The sequence below is a fragment of the Nannobrachium achirus genome (assembly GCF_963921795.1).
Source record: "Nannobrachium achirus genome assembly, chromosome: 3".
Lineage (NCBI taxonomy): Eukaryota > Metazoa > Chordata > Actinopteri > Myctophiformes > Myctophidae > Nannobrachium > Nannobrachium achirus.
Genome location: NC_137812.1, coordinates 41,720,744 through 41,738,842, shown reverse-complemented (window position 1 = coordinate 41,738,842; position 18,099 = coordinate 41,720,744). Strand labels below are relative to the sequence as shown.

Sequence of the window (18,099 nt, the reverse complement as noted above, 5' to 3'; positions counted from 1 at the left end):
ATACTGATTGGACACAATTTCAGTCAAAGCTTCTTTATTAAAGAAACAAGGCAAGTACATAATCTTCCATATTTTACCAATTTCCTACAGGAAAGTCAACCACATTTAGGCGACACCTTCACATTATTTCTTTTGAAATGCCTTTTCAAAGAAGCCTAATATTTGCCACTGATATATAATCTAGCCGTACATTTAACAAGAATGAAGGGGAAGAAATTCCAATGCCAAACAAAATATTCATATAAAAATCAAACCTTGAAATTTGAAACATTGAGATAAAACAAGACAGAAAATTCTAAAACTATAATATGCAATTATTTTCCGGGACACTTTCTCTGGTGCTCCCGTCCATTCAGTATTGGGAGTACTCCTTGGTCTCTAGTTTGGCAACAATTCGCTCCAGCTGTCTTTTAGCCTCACACTGTGGAAAGTTGCCCATTTCATAGTACTGTGGGGCAATCTTCACAAGCCTGTAACAAAATTAATATAAATTAAAAACCAATACCACATAACTGTACATGGAAGTCATGTACCAGCATAATGGTCAATACAAAGAATTAAATAAATGTTGCATACCATTCTGGTTTGATATCTGTGCAAGTGCGAATGTAATTCTTTGTAGTGAGGACAAACTCGTTGTAGAGCACCCACTCAGGCTTATGGTCCAGGACTGTAGAAGGATGTAGTTGGACAACTTGGTTGTCTTTGACTGTGAGGTAATGGCCAGTGCGCTCCAAATGAGCCACCTGCAAAAGTGAAAACAAACAAAAACAATAAATTACATTTGTAATTTACAAACTCAATTCAGACTCATGATTAATGAACCCTTGTTGGGGCCCAATAGTTGTTGGGAATGGCGGCTACGGCAATGGCCAGACATGAACCTCTAGTAGTATTTATCTAGTATTTAGTTTACAGAAACGTGAAGTATATAATGATCCTTAATCTGGTTTGCCATACCTCATATACAGCAGAATTGGATGTATTCAATCATCAAAATAAATTGTTCTTGTTAATTAAATTGATATATTTGCCAATGTAGCAGAGCTGTCCCTTTTCCACTAGCCAGTGGATTACAGGGTTAGGGCCAGAGTGGTACCAAAATTAGATCAGACAATTTATTTCCATCAGCAAAAATGGAAGAGAACTGCATTACACTGCCTGATTTATGTGCACTTACAAAATAATGTTGAGAAGGAGGAGACCGCTCAATCTTAACCACAATGTAAATAATAAGTCGGGGAATTAATGACTAGCAGAGCTCAAGCTGCTCACTTGGCCAGTAGGGCTGCTCTTAACCGTCAACATAACCGTTGAAATTAAAGATCTAAAATATCTGCAAACTCACATAATGTTGCACTGCAATGCTTGTGAGCTTGTAGATCAGCTATTTTTTGGTGAGTCACAGTGCACAACTAATCATCGTTTAGCCCCAAGGCCAGGGGTACTGAGCAGTTTGCAAATGACAGCTGTGACAGCGCTGCTTCTCAAAATACATTCCTTGAATTATTTTCACCCAATTTCGACCTTATCTTTTAACAGCAGGTTATTGTCAGATATAACACTATATTTTTGCAAACGTATAGTGCAGATGCATAATATAAGTACCAATACTTACTGGTACAGTAAACTATTGGTAGAGTTTACTATTAACTTCAGTATACCTATTCTGGGGAGAACATTTGGACACAATCTACAAGCTCAATGGGTCACTTTTGCAATTCGCTGTGTGAAGTGGAGGGAATGCCAGGATCTTTAATATAAATCATATTCACACAACCAATTCAGACATTAAGCAGAGTCAGAATGTTAAACTGATTTGTTTGAAGACATCATTTACCTGCATGAAGAAGCCAGTGCAAAGTGCCCGACGGATGTTGGTGTAGTAATCTCTGCTGGTAAACTCTGTGCTCCGACGGGGTAGGCTGAAGCGGTCCATGATCCTGGACAGCTGCTGCCGCACATTGTCAGCCGACATCAACGAACGGTAGTTGACAAAGTTGTCATAGCACCACTGGTTGGCCTCATGGTCTGGAGGAAAAAGAAAAAGAAAAAAAGAAGAAAAGAAATCACACCAAGTTGAAGTGAACAGTGTTTTTACCGCGAAGCTTGGCCAATGAGCCAAGTGTGGGACATACTGTACATACTTACATACAAACACACAAAGTTGTAGGAGCGGTTAGCACCGCTCAAATATAGGATTAAAATCTAATGATTGATAGTACAATTTTACAATGATAAACAAGGATAACACCAAAATCACTCGGGTCTCATTTTCATTTTGGTCCTGTGTATTCAACTCAGAGATATTTAATTAAAGACATACAATAATATACAAGACATCAATATTCGTACACACATTCAAATTAGTAAAAGGACTAATTTGTAAAAATAAACACCCGGCCTACTCAGTTCATTAGCCCAATTTGTTAAGGTTAAGCCTCATTTAAAAAATAGAGAAAATAGCCGATCTATTTTTGTAAATGTCAGAAATGCTTTAAACTGTTCTTCCCAACAAAGGGATGCCATGTGGTTAAATCAACATTATTATGCTATAATCCCACAATGCCAATAGACTTGTGAATATATCTCCAATTCATCTTACAGTTCTGTGGTTGTAAAAGGTTGCGTCCAGGTGTATTGGTGTGCTTACTCTGTTTGAAGGCGTGGTAGACGTTAAGCAGCGTCAGGTGATCCCCATCGATATGGGCAAACCTCATCTTGGACTCGTCAGCTGCCTTCTTAGCCTCCGTAGGCCGGACAAAACACTGTGGGACTAAACAAGGTTGGTATGGGCCCCAACAAAGCCGCCCATAGGGATGAGTCAAGCATTCATAAACAGTGAAGTAAAGCCTATGATGCTAGGGCACGCAACAGATCGTTGGGACAGGGCAGGCCCACAAGGTCTATCAAAGGGGATGGGGGGGTCTGCAGTCTTTCAAGGTCATTCCCAACAGTGTAGTATTTGCCTATTAGCTCGGAGAAGGCAGTTTCAATTAACCACATCTGCAAAACAAAAGTTTTCACACAACTAGAAATTGTTAGGGACAACAACAATAACAATAACTCTTTATGTAGCTCACAATATACAGACCCATCTAAAAAAAATATATATATATATATATAAAGAATATTGTGGAAAAGTTAATTTTCTTCAATATAATTTGAAAAGTGAAGATTGATACAATCTAGATTCATTGCGCATTAAGTTAAATATTTCAATTCATACAGAATGTCTACCATATGCTCACACTACTTTGTCTGGGCTACTTTTGAACAAATGACAATCAATGGGACGTAGCATGGAGGTGATCACTGCTGAGGTGCTATGGAAGCCTAGGTTTGCTTTGATAGCAGCCTTAAACTCATCTGTATGGTTGGGTCTGGTGTCCCCCATCTTCCTCATCAACATAGATTCTCTAAGTAGGTAAGATATTTGTTTGTGTTATTTTTGTCTTATGTCATATTTTGACATATGGAATTTGTTTTTCTTCATGACCTCTATGCTATAATCATCAAGATTTCACTTTATGCACAATGAATCTTAATTATGAAAGTTTCACTTTTAGAATTACCTTTTCCACTATAATCTATTTTCTTATGGCTCTGTATATTAAAACAAACAATACAGTAAGCAACAATCACAATTATAAGCTAGCCATAATTAAGGACCCTGACACTTTATAGATCAAATATAACTTGTCCAACAGCCATCATTTTCATTCTTTTCAAAAGCAGTTTCCACATTTCACCAACCACCGTACCGAAGTTTCTGTTATCAAAAGGTGGCTGATATCTACGGTGGTTGGTATAGCAGTGATAGCTGAGTGGTTAGTGTCCACACCTAGGACTCCGGAGGTCCCAGAGGTCGCAGGTACGATTCCCCGCTCCAGCTATCACTGCTCCCCTCCCTGCGCGCCTTGTGCGAAGCACTGGGGGTCAGCTGGGTTAAGCTGAAAACTGAATTTCCCTTGTGGGAGGACATAGGTAAATTCTTCTTCTTCTATCTATCTATGACAACAGTGACGCCCTACATCCACCCACCCTCACTCTATGCCGCAAAGGAGCATTACTTGGGTGTTGACATCTCTGACAAGGATTAAATGACAGTCTCAGTCTCGTGCACATGTCATTATATATACCAGACATGGCCTAATGCAGTGCCAGTTGCTTCACAGAACCCACTTCAGCAATGCTAAATTGACCAAAGTAGGTCATGTGTTTTAGACATGCCTAGGCTTTTTCAGCTTTGTTCGGTCTCCCCCAATATTTGTATGATTCTCTTGGCCAGACACTTCATCGTTCAAAAACATGCCCCACCCCCCCCAACACATGACAGGTAGATACAGGAAGTTTTATAATGATGCCCAAGGCATTCATAAAAAAACTCATGGATAAAGTAAAGTGGTGCCTGCCCTTCCCATTTTTGGAGGAGGAGATTTAAGTCTGTAGGACTCGAGGGAAAAACATATTCACTGAAATAAGCACTTTGCCAAAATTGTGGGTCTACTGTTAAACAGCAGAGCCAGGCATCCAGATCATGCAAAACCACCACATCAAATCTTTAAGATTTCAATATCTGTGGCTTAAAAGACTAATACATTCGTTTATTAGAAACCTGGCCTAGAGCAGGCAAGGTGGAAGTCAGCCCAATCCTGGGCATTACCTGACAGCATGGCAGTAATGGAAAGGATCTCATTTGAGCAGTTAAACTCGCAGCTGGCAATGACCATCTTTGCCAACTGGGGGTCTAAGGGAAACTCTGCCATCATGGAGCCCAGCTCCGTAAGGTCACCGTCATCGTTGAGGGCTGCCAGGTAATTCAACAACTCAAGGGCCCGCATCAGTGTCTCTGGAGCTAGGAGGGTGGTGAGAGAAGGAGATGGTTGAAAGGAAAATGCCTAGATAGGAGGGATCATAGCCAATGCAGCCTTCTTAAATCATTCCTCACCTGGTGGGTCCATGAAGTCAAAGTGCACAAGGTCATCAATACCTAGCTTCTTCAACTGTAACACAACAGATCCCAAGTTGGACCGTAGAATCTCAGGGTAGGTGTTATCCTGTAAAGGATAAGAGGCACAGTTTGTTAAATGTATCGGACAAGTCTGAAAATGGTCCACAAACATTTACCAAACCACTTATGCGTTATAATATTCATGCCAAGAACAAATCAATCGAAATATGCTTTTTATTTTACCCAAGTGTAAACTTTACTGGGTGAAAGGATTATGTATTTCACACTCTGGTAACTTACCTGCATCTCTGTTTTATAGGCCTTTTCTGTGTAGAGACGGAAACACTTTCCTGGACGTGTTCTGCCAGCTCGCCCTGCCCTCTGCTGGGCAGAGGCTTTACTGATGGCTGTGACAAGCAACGACTCCACTCTAATGCGAGGATTGTACACCTGAACACAAATAATAACATCTCTAATTTATATCGCGCTTTGTACCCAAAGGCTCTATACTAGGGAAGAGGGAAACAACAACTTTATTAGGAAAAGAAACACTGAAAAGGGACGATTCATACTCCACTTTTATTTCGGTTCGGTTCGGGGAGTCACACAAGCTTGGTGGCACGGAACAGCCGAATTAAATATGGTACCCCCCCGAATCGCTGAATGAGGTCAGATTGTAGTTTGGACAGAGCCGAACCAAAATAAATTAGTCTCTAAAAGTGGAGTATGAATCGGCCAGGATATCTCGGTAAGACCTACTAGCTAATCAAGTATAAATAAATACATCAACAGTGTCAAAAAGTACCACATCACATTTAACAGAACTGTACAGGTAAATAAGTGGCAATAAAGGTAAAGGGTGTAACAGTCAAGTATAATTACAATGGATTACATACAGACGCTAAAACGACCCTGCCTAGTGCCTACCTTTTGCTTCGCAAATCCAGGATCAATGACAAACACAACTCCATCAATGGTCAGGGAGGTTTCAGCAATGTTTGTTGACACCACAACCTTGAGAAGAGGTAATGGGTTGTTAGCTGTTAACTCAAGTGCAGATTTCAAAATCTGACAAACCAAATATGTAAGATTGTATCACAATAATAACATGAACCACTTAATTGCTTTAGATTTGGTGTCTACTGTCCTATCTATTGATAGGACAGTAGACTGACAGGAAATGGGGGAGAGATGGGTTGTGACACGCGGCAAAGGTCGTCCGCATCGGGAATCGAACCAGCGACGCCAGGCATCCATGCCTATGTGGCAATGCCTAAGTGGTATGCGCCTGGACCAGTAGGCCAGCGGGCACCCCTGGACCACTTTTTTTAGCCTAGCTCAGCTAGAACATCCACCCATGTTAAAACAAGGAGGGGATGATATTGCAGTTAAGTGTTAGTTAGCTGCATTATTATCTAGGCTGGTTATACCAGGCTACACTTTTTTTCAGTCGACACCAAATCTCTTTGGCGATGTACAATCTCACAACGCGTCCCGACGTGATCTTGTAGATCGTCTATTTGGCTAATGGTTCCCCCAGAATATGGATGGTAGGGTTCAAATAGTTAGTTAATTTACCTTTCTTCCAATCGCACCACTAGGTTTCCTTGGAGGCGCCGCCTCAAAGATCCTTTGTTGCTGCTGTGGTGGCAGTGTGGAGTACAGTGGAATGATTTTGATGTCTCCCACCTCAGGTCCAAGGTCATCCACCTCACGCTTGATCCGTTTGCAGGCCTCGTCAATTTCCTTAAACAATGAAAGTTGGGTTACAGACAGTTCAGCTGTTGAGGAAGGTCTCTGGACTACACAAGCATACACCATGTAGTCTAATAATTTATACTGTGTCAAACAGCGATGTCCATTAATTGGACTTCAGAATCGCATGCACCAAAAATAGCTGCATTGTGAGCTTGTGAATTCGCAATTTTCAGAAATAATATTGATTGGCTATTTTTGGAAGATGGACAAGTATAAATCCAGCATTACCTCTTGGCCAGTGAGGAACAGAAGACAGTCACCTTCCTCTTCCTCACACATGTGGATCTGAATGACAGTGCGAATAGCTGCTTCAAGGTAATCCCGCTCTGGCTCAGGGGTGTAGAAAATCTCTACAGGGTGTGTACGCCCAGGGATTGTCAGCAGGGGACAGTTGTCAAAGTACACCTGGAATTTGCCAGCATCTAGTGTGGCACTCATGACTATTACCTAAACATTAAAGAAAATGCATTATTTGTTTTTCTTCCTCTTCTCAACCACTGAAACCATATATACTTTGCATGTCAAATAACAAAAAAGCTTGCAGTGAGTGATATTTTTTCCATATGTTTGCCTATTATACTTGTATGTAAGCCAGGTGCTGGATAAAGCAGGAATCAAAGAGAATTTAAAATATTTGCACACTGGGTTAAAGCTCCAAAACAAATTTAAATGTTTCGACCATGTCAGTCAATGACATGCACTTTAAATACGTTTGGGAGCTTTAACACAGGGTGCAGTTATTTGAAGTTATCTTACATACTGTGTGTATGGTCTCATTTTTTTGCTGTATATACAGTATATACATTCATTAACATAATCCGACTCACGGCCTGGGAGAGATAATCAATGTTCAATCAATGTTGTACACATTCTGCAGTCCTGATTATAAATAAATACAAGCTACAAAAACGTGTGTAACTGTCAGTGAACATGTCTGTGATTTATTTTGAAAAGGAGAGAAACACCTTCAGATCTGATCTTTGTCTGACCACTTCCTTCAGGACTCCCATCAGGATGTCTGTGGCTAGAGTTCTCTCGTGAGCCTCGTCCAGAATGATCACACCATATCTCTCCAGCAACGGGTCATTCATGGCCTCCCTCAGCAACATACCGTCCGTCATGTACCTGCAAGAGGAACAAATTAAACGTCATCAAATGACAAGTTACCAGGGGTGTCACAAGGGAGGGGGGGGAGTGGGACTGAGTTACTAGGGCCCACGGTGGAGGGGCCTTAATTATATTATACTTTAGCTAATGAGAAATAGCAGATATAAAGTACAAGCTCACAGTACGGCACCAAGTGCTGCGAGCCTGTAGATTTGCTATTTTTGAAAAGTCGTGAAAATGTGTGAAAATATTTCAATATATGTATTTTTTAAGATAACATTTGTAACTCAAACTTTGCTTCTGGGGGGTCCCTGGAACTAAATATTTTGACATGAGGGTCCGTGGCCAAATACATATCATTTTGGGGATCCTTTGCAAGAAAAGGTTTGAGCACCACTGACGTAGAAACATAAACACAGAAGGATTTGAAATATTCAAAGACTTTTTTTCAAAAATAACAGATCTACAAGCTTGCAGCGTGGCACTCGGTGCCGTGCTGTGAGCTTGCTATTTTTCAATAGTTAAAGCACAAAATGTGAGTGGATCCTTGTACCCAGGGCCCAGAATTTGGTGCGACACCCCTACAAATTACATTTCAATTAGGAAAATGTTTGACACAACTCAAGGCAAACGTCACGTACTTCAATATAGTCTTGGCTGAGCTACAGTCCTCGAATCGAATCGAGTAGCCAACTTCTTGTCCAAGCATTACGTCCATCTCGTCTGCCACCCTCTGAGCCACACTCATGGCGGCCACTCTTCTAGGCTGCGTACAAGCTACAGCTCGCTTAGAACCAGGTAACCCTTTCACCAGGTCCACACACCACTGGGGAATCTGAATAGAGCATATAGGGGGTTATGACTCTCTTGGTCGCTACCGTACTTTTCAGGCTTATGTATAGTAGTGTTGGCCTTGCATTGAAACTGTATGTTTATTGTGCATCATACCTGCGTTGTTTTTCCAGAGCCCGTCTCTCCAACCAACACAAAGCTCTGTTGACGTGTGATGATGTCATTGAAACTTTCCCTGTACTCCCACACAGGCAGTTGTAACCTCTTCTTCAGGATCTCATAGTAGCGTGGGGTGTGTGGCAGGTTGGTGAAAGGGTTGATCTGCTGGTTCACTGTCATCTGTTTGAGAGGTGCCATGACCAGGCCCACTGGTACACTGTTAGCTGATGAGACACCGGAAGGCTTTATGTCCCGGTCTCTGTCTCGATCTCTGTCCCGGTCTTTGTCCCTGGAGCGATCCTCACGGTCTCTGTCACGATCCCTTTCCCTCCTGTCAACAACAAGGTGGACCAGAGTCTGATCAATAAAACACCAATAGCCATGACCTACAAAATGTGATGGAAAGGAAACAGAGCTACACTTTCTAACCACCTGCCCACTATACAAAGACATCAGAGACACATACTTCCCACACATTACACACACCCAAAGTGAGTTTGTAAACATGACCAAACTCCCATACCTACTGGGAGAAATACAACAATGTACAAACACAGAAGCAAGATGTGTCAACTATTAAGATAAAATAAGGCTAGAGAATGGAATAGAACCACAATACGGACTACAAACCATTGAGTGACATCTCTGAGCTGCATTTTTGTATGAAGGGTGCTATACAAATAAAGTTTCATTCAGTCATTCATTCATTCATCTAGACCTACTGCACATACAGTATAAACAGAGCAACAACAACCTCTAAACACATTAACGACACAATGTGTCATAGCTGTTTACACAATGCTGTACTGTAGTACCCCCTCCAACTGTAGCCTATTATGTTCCCCATTGTGTTTTTATTCATATTTTGACACTTGCTTTGGCAAAGCCAATAATGCTCCTTTGAATTGATCTATGTGATGTCTTGTGATTTTATTCTACGCAACATTTACAAATGCACAGAGAGGAAATTCAATTACAATGACTGTAGAAGCTTAACACACTCAACTACAAGTGAATTAACTTGTATTATTTTAACTTGTAGCTGCCTAAAAAAAGTATGCAAGACAGAATAATCTGCAGCTCGTAGCGTGAACGAACTGGCACTAAGCTAATATCTTAAATCCATTAGTCTAAGCTATTATTGTGTGTTTTTGTTTTTAATTAACTATCCAAATAAACACAATAGTAACTATCAACCAACCAGTCGAGTGTGTGAGCCAGTCAGCAGCTAATGTCACATTAGCATGTAGCTAACGTACACACCACACGTGTGTCCTGTCGTAGAACTAATGTTAGAGGTACAGCTGACAATAGCATAGCGAGCTAAACATTTAGCTAGCTATGCTAATAACATAAACCTAAACTTGTAAGAGCGTTATCAACGTCAGCCAGCCAGTTACACTGCCACTAGGGATCCAGTGATTAAGTAGCCTACACATGTTAGTCCAATGCATCCTGAAATAATTAAAGCTAATGTCGGCTTGGTGGCGTTAGTCCAGTTGGCTATTATAGCATCAGCTAGCAATCCAGCTAACTGGCACATTAAGTGACAGAGCTGGACTTACCCCTCAGATCTCTTCTTGGTGGAGGAGTAATCATCGCCCAAATCTAGACGGTGTCGTTTAGACATGCCTGGGGCTGAGACGGCAGACTTTCACACAATCAAATAATATAATGGTGCATTTAGCCACTGTAGTGGATAGCTGTTAACCTTATACGAGGAGCCACAACAACAGGAACTTCCTCTTCCTAATATCAGCTAGGGCACTGGTTCCCAAACAATGGGGTCGGGACCTATGTGTGGGTCGCAGACACATTTTTATGGGTCCCTTGATTTGTTTTCTTTTTCCTACATTTTGTATTCAATTGTTATAATTTAAAAACATTAAAAATAAATCCCAAAATAGCAGTCATTTAATGAACAAATAAAAGAAAAATCTAATCTGTACAAAATCAAGAGGGAACGTGCAGTAGGACAACGCCATCTACTGGTTGCGTTTTATTCGGTACGCTTCTCTTTGATGTGGTTGGTTTTCTCAAACAACTTTTTAATGTCAATGACCCCTTGGCCGCTGACCCCATCGGAAAACATTTCGTGCCAATTTTACATTAAGGACCGCTTTACGAGATTTGATTGGACTTTTTCAAATCGCCGAAGCATGAAAAAGGGTTAAAGGAAACCCAGTAACTCTGCAGTTATAATCTATTTGAAGTTATAACTGTCTCTCTCCAGTGATTGATTGATTGCTTGATTGCTTGATTGCTTGATTGATTGATTGGTTGGTTGGTTGGTTGGTTGGTTGATTGATTGATTGATGAGTTTATTAGCAGTTTGCTAATAGCAGTTTGATGGAATGGGCCAGCAGCCATGCAGGTCGGACGCGTTTTTTCTCGCTCCTCAACTTCTCGCCGGAGCCGCCGCCGCGCGCCAGTAAACTACTCACCAGGGACAAAGGGATGGATATTTTTATCTTTTCTAACGTTTCTCGTATGGTTTACCGACTCATGCTTGAGTTCACCGTGGATCCCACATAACTTGGATACGATGGATTATGTGCAGGACAGAGAGGAATCACACAGTGATTTTTATCTCCACGGTGGGTCGGAATCCAAACACCTTGGCTACGGGAGAATGACTGTCTTTGGTGCGCTGATCTCAACAAAGAACAAACCCCCAGTTGGCAGTAGTATGGACAGAAGGTCCTGTATTTACTTTTTGCTGCTACTCTGTGGAGATATAGAGACCCACCCTGGCCCGGTTGCAACCCGACAGATGACTCGCAGACTCGCCGCCGTTCTCGCAGCCGCGGATGGTCTTTCCACGGTCGACTCATCGCCATTGTCGACCAGTGAGGTTACCAACACGGCCAACTCGGAGGAACCACGGATCCACGAGGGACCACCCGACCCACGGAGCACCTCGGACGTCGGTGTGTCCACCCCCGCGCCGGCTCCACCACCCGACATCGTGGCTGTTGGTGCCCAGTTCGCGGCAGTCGGATCCCCGGAGATTACCAGTACCACCGAGCAGGATGTCCCCCCGCTGGCCCCGCCACCCCCCAGGGACCGAAACCAATCATGGCTGTTGGCGTACCTCGGCTTTGATACAATCTGCGCCGGCGCCGCCACCTCGACACCTCGCGCCGATGAAAGAAGCTGGATATCCCATTGTCTAGGTTCTCAGACATCAACGGGACATGACCTCCCCCCCACCCCCAGCGCCCCCCTACCCCCAATACACACGGATGTGGACTCACACACAGGGGAAACCCCCTCCCCCAGCCCTGATAATGGCTATTTGAACACCTCAGACATGAAAGGTACTTTTGTGAAAAGAGGACTGAAAATGATTCATCTCAACATCAACAGTTTGAAACCCAAACTGGAACAAATCAAAGCTATGTTTCTTGATGGTAAGGTACACATTTTAACCTTCTCAGAGACTAAACTCGATGACTCATTCTCAGATACTAGCATTGAAATAACCAATTACACTGTCATTAGGAATGATAGGAACAGGAAGGGAGGCGGTGTTTGCATGTATATTCACAATGATTTAAATTTTATCATTCGCCCTGACCTACACCACAGCTCTCTTGAAACTGTATGGGTCGAGATAATTTTTGAACATGCTAAAAATATACTAATATGCGCAGTCTATAGACCCCCTGACCAGAATGACTTCTTTGAGCTGTTTGAGGAGAGCTTAGCAAAGGTGGACGGTATTGAGTATTATGCTTTGGGCGACTGGAATGTTTGTGCTTTGCGTAAAGAAGCACCCCTGTTCAAGTCCTTTAATGGGTTATGTAATCAATATGGTCTCACTCAGCTCGTTACCGTACCTACCAGGGTGACGGAGCACTCCCAAACCCTCATAGATCTCATCGTAACCACAGACAAATCCAAAGTCACCGCTAGCGGGGCTATTGTATGCGGTCTTAGTGATCATTACATGATCTACTGTACGCGTAAAATACACAAACCCAAGGCTAGTGGTCACAAAACAGTGGTAGCTAGAAGCCTCAAAAACTACTCCAGTGAGGCATTAAATCACACACTAGCGAATACTGACTTTTCTTCTGAACTGAATTGTACAAATGTCGAAGGAGCATGGTGTGGTTTTAAAACCAAATTGACCAATGCTCTAGACGACGTGGCCCCCTTGCAAACCACCAGGGTTAAAGCCCGCCAAGAGCCATGGTATAACTCAGATATAGCCGAATCAGCTAAACTCAGAGACAAAAAGTACGATGAAAAACGTAAGTGTTGCAAAAAGCTTAGGAAAAAATTCAACCCTGACCTCAAGATCCAAATCAAACATCTTACTGCTCAGTGCAAGAAACTCAGAAACCAGACGATCGCACTATGTAGATCCGCCCAAAAAGACTACATCGACACCAAAATCGACGAATACAAAAATAAACCACGAGACCTATGGAAGTTGCTTAACAACCAATTAGGCTTAAAATCTAAAAACATATGCCACAGCATAAACATCAAAACGGACGCCGCTCTCATTTCTGACAAATGTGAAGTAGCTACCCATCTTAACAAAACCTTTACCACCATGGCCCATTCACTGGTTGAAAGACTGGTCGCCCCATCTGGGCGGTATGGTATAAATTTTGTTAAGAAATACTACAATAAACTGGGTGTCATAAAAGACAGTTTTAAACTTGCCACAGTGACAACTGATGAAGTGTTTAAAAAACTGAGCGCCCTACCTCAGCACAAGGCCACTGGCCTTGATAAAATTCCAGCTAGATTTCTCAGAGATTCAGCCGCCACCATTGCTCCAATCATTACCCACATAATTAACCTTTCCATCGAACAGGGTCATGTCCCACAGGACTTCAAACTAGCAAAAGTAACCCCCCTGCATAAAAAAGGTAGCAAACTAGACCCTGGAAACTACCGTCCCGTTTCCATTCTCAGCTCCATATCCAAAGTCATGGAGAAAATAGTCTACGAACAGATTGCAAGATATCTCGATGAGAATAATCTGATTTACGAGTTCCAATCTGGATTCAGAAAATCTCATTCCACCGACACATGCCTTCTCTATTTGACTGACCAAATCAAACGCGAAGCGGATGACGGCAAATATAGCGGCATGGTCATGATGGACCTCCAGAAGGCATTTGATACCGTAAATCATTCTATTCTGATTGAGAAACTAAAAGCCATCGGTCTTGACAGCGCAGCAGTGAGTTGGAACAGGTGGTGGAGATTAACGGTACCATGTCCCCCCCCCTCCCAGTAAGCTGTGGTGTTCCTCAAGGTAGCATACTGGGGCCTCTGTTGTTCCTAATATACGTGAACGACATGGCATCTGCTTGTGACTGCAACCTGTTCCTGTTCGCGGATGACTCGGCTCTCCTAGTCTCGGGCAAGGACCACTTGCAGGTTGAGAAGACACTTAACTCTGAACTAAGTAAGATCTGCACATGGCTTAACGACAACAAATTATCAATTCACCTGGGAAAAACGGAGTCCATCCTCTTTGGAACAAATCATAACCTCAAAAAGGTCGATAACTTCACAATCAAAGTGGGTGACAAGGTCATAACACGAAAAAACGAAATCTCTTACTTAGGATGTATCCTGGAAGCTAATCTTTCCAGTGAAAAGATGACTTCTAAAGTAATAAATAAAATCAACCAACGAACTCGTTTCCTACAGAGGATAGCCCCGATGGTCAATTTTAACACACTGAAGACCATAGCTGGTGCAATAATCCAGCCCCTCTTTGACTACGGAGTCCACGTATGGTATCGTGACGCCCCACAAGCCCTGAAAACTAAACTCCAAACAGCCCAAAATAAACTAATTAGGGTCCTGCTTAGCCTTCCCTATCAGACTCACCTCACCGCTACTCACCAATTAAGAGTGGGGTGGCTCAGAGTAGATGACAGAGTACAGCAGCTTGCAATGGGCCTGGTGTACAAGATACACTACACCACTATGATACCCAAGTACCTGTCAAAATACTTTATAAACATTAAGGATGTCCATAATTACAACACCAGAGGCAGCGCCACAGATCACTTTCAACCCAGAGTCAAAACCAACAAAGGGTCAAACTCTTTTTTCTGCTATACCACCAAAATGTGGAAAGCCTTACCGAAGGCCATAAAGGAGTGTGGATCACTTGCATCCTTTAAAATTGCCCTGAAAAGCCACTTACAGGCAGCAGCCGTTCGCAACTGGTAATAATGAACCTAGCCCCAACCCTACCCTCCCCTGCCCCTTCTTTGTATATACTGTTTGTTTAAGAATTACTGTCTTTGTTTTGTTTTTCTTTACATATCTACTGCATAGTACTGTGTTCTATCTGTCTGTCATTCAATGTTATATGAGATACTTAAATGGTTTCCAGTGGAAATAAGCTTAGTCTTTTCATGGATCTCCTTTTAGTAGACCTTGTACCAGTGAACTGTACCGTCATGAAACTGTACCTTTTCCTATGCAAACTTCTAATAAAGTCTTCAATCAATCAATCAAATGCAATAGAAAAAAGTACAGTGACAGTCATGGCAGCACAAATCACTGGTACTAAAAGTAGATCCTAGCTTCCTAAGCTTTACGGCGTATTTACACTGGAACCACTTTATGTGTCATATAACATTGAAAGACAGACGGATAGAACAGACTCAACAGAGTAGACTTGGCATAACAACATCAACTACAAAAGCAGAAAAGAAAAAAAAAAAAAAAAGTGAGATGGAATGAACAAGAAGAACTAAAATGAAACAATAATAGTAAGTGAATGTAGAATGTCGCAATAGCGCAGCATAACGGTTTTACTGGAAGAACAAGTCTTCATCAAATCCATCATGTGGCCCGCAGCAAAACTAGGCTATAGGCGAGGAGTCTACACAGTAGAGTTGGTGAAGAATTCAGCTCCACCCTTTGTTACGCCTCTTTTCTTACATAACAGAGCAGAATCACTAGCCTAAAGATACTTGTGGTGAAAAACTAAAAAAAAAAAGTCTGCGGGTGATCCAGCCTACAATCTGACAATGCTGTCATCCAGGTTAGTGGACCCGTCAAGGGAATACACCTTTTTAAGTAAACAGCAATAGGCTACCTACAGTTTTGTCGGTCTAGAAATGTTGTGTTGTGCGTTACAACTACAAGGATTGCGGGAAACTGCAGGGGACCAGGCTACTCGATCCTTTATTTAATTTTATAGTTTTGTGAACTAAAGTTGTATCAATTGTGAGCTCTACATTAGGCCTACATGTCATGTTTCTGTCGCTATGGTAGGCTATAGGCCTACTGTATTTCTCAAATATCAGAGAACATTTAGGCTACTATTGTTGAACCTGCAACAACACCCTTCACAATAGGCCTATGCTATAGCCACAAGTTGTGCTCATACAATATTCTCACTTGTTGTCCACTTTGACACATTAATCCAAATTCCAAATGATGTAAAAAATGCCTGCTGCTTCCTACTGTTTCATCTAATAGGCATGAGTTAAATGTTATGTTAAATAGCTCTATATTCTTTGCTATAGATTGTTTATTCATATCCAATACAGGATACAGGATAAACAAGTGATAATTGAAGCTGTTAAATGGGTTCTTTCTCTCCTGGATGAAATTGGTGACCCATCTAAAATGTATCGAGCTGGGGAGACATGCAGAGAACCCCCTGTTACTGAACAAATCTCTATAACAATGATTACTTTCAGAATACAGGCTAGAGCTTTAACCTTATATATCATATTATATATATTATATAATAACAATAAATGACCATTCACCAAGTCAGTACATGAAAAATAGTTTGTCATAATCTGTAAAGCATATTTTGTATTTTCTATACATTTCTATTATTATTATTCTATTAAATTTTAATTAATTATCAATTGCTCAGGTGAATCTTGACTTCCACCAATGAAGGGCATCCCCATTCTGGGAATGTAATAATAGGCAAACATTTTGCAAAAATAGCAAATCTACAAGCTCGGCAGACACAAAAATATATAGACTACTTTGAGAGAAATTTACTGGCTTTAGCAGGTGATCCATTGTGTTGGTGTAAATTAATTGTTTGAGAAATTAGTTTACTGTTTTTGCAAATGTTAAGGATGATATCAGTAACACTGTAATCCTAATTAGGCTTTGTTAATGTTTCTCTATGTCCGTCATAGAGAAATAGATTTAAGGATAGATATATATACTTATATAGTTACTTACTTATACAGCGTGTATTACACACACAGGGGCGTCACGGGGGGGGGGGGGGAGTGGGACTGAGTTACTAGGGCCCAAGGTGGAGCGGCCTTAATTATTTTATACTTAAGCTATTGAAAAATAGCAGATACACAACAATCTTGTAGATCTGCTATTTTTGAAAAGTCATGAAAATGTGTCCAAATCTTTTAATATTTGTATTTTTTATGCAAACATTTCGCAGCACCACTGACATAGAAACATAGTTTTTTTTTCAAAAAACCTTAGAAGGATTTGAAATATTCAAAGACTTGCACAAATGTTCACCATTTTCAAAAATAGCAGATCTACAAGCTTGCAGCGTGGCACTCGGTGCCGCGCTGTGAGCTTGTATATCTGCTATTTTTCAATAGTTAAAGCTCAAAATACTGCGTAATAATGCGTTCCCAGTCTAAATGGGTTAAACCCCCTCCCCCTATGAAGAATATTCATGGGGGGCCCCACAGTGAATCCTTGTACCCACTACCCAGGGCTCAGAATTTGGTGCGACACCCCTGCACACACACACTATATTATGATATAGATAAGCTATATAGGTAGATATCATTTACATAGATTAAATGTACAACTGCTCAAAGAAATGAAGGGAACAAAATGTTCCTTTAATTCTTTGAGCTTTCTTTGAGCAGTACTACAGTATTACTATACTCAAATACATTCAACTAAATTAAGGGAACATTTTGTTCCCTTCATTTCTTTGAGCAGTAAATATAGCTAGACAAGATGTGTGATGGGTGACCTCATTCTTATGACAGTTGGGTAATAATGATGTTTAATTTCTTTCAGGTCAATGCGTATATTGTGGATTGTTTTGTTCTTCTACCCAACACTGCTGATCCTGGTGGGATTCCATGTATGTGTCTCAACGCATGACACAACAGTAACTGCTCCACCAGAGATTGCAGAATACAATGGTACCCTGTACGCAGCCTGCAAAATGAAACCCAACTCCGTGCTGCCAGAGGACCTACCGGAGGTGTACGGGTATGTGCTCTTTCAGCAGCAGTATCCACAGGGAACACTCAAAGTCCTCTTCAATCTCAATGGCTTTCCCAGTGAGAGTACAGAGTCAAGAGCTATACACA

At 41.5% G+C, this 18,099-nt stretch overlaps 1 protein-coding gene across 2 annotated transcripts; it reads right to left on the bottom strand.

Annotated features, from left to right (window-relative positions):
* Positions 1-17: 17 nt before the first annotated feature.
* On the bottom strand, positions 18-11,853 carry LOC308281955 (ATP-dependent RNA helicase DHX15). Of its 2 annotated transcripts, none has more exons than XM_080722298.1 (14): positions 11,520-11,853; positions 8,768-9,101; positions 8,461-8,654; positions 7,678-7,837; positions 6,941-7,159; positions 6,533-6,700; positions 5,882-5,968; positions 5,255-5,404; positions 4,952-5,060; positions 4,667-4,858; positions 2,654-2,776; positions 1,841-2,031; positions 577-746; positions 18-470 (listed from the first exon to the last, which is right to left on the bottom strand). In XM_080722298.1, exons 1-14 carry the CDS (start codon positions 11,735-11,737, stop codon positions 353-355), a joined length of 2,433 nt encoding a protein of 810 aa, XP_080578424.1. In that variant the 5' UTR covers positions 11,738-11,853; the 3' UTR covers positions 18-352. The 2 variants fall into 2 exon arrangements, with proteins under 2 accessions (XP_080578424.1, XP_080578425.1); XM_080722299.1 differs by lacking the exon at positions 11,520-11,853 and adding an exon at positions 10,336-10,523.
* Positions 11,854-18,099: the final 6,246 nt, after the last annotated feature.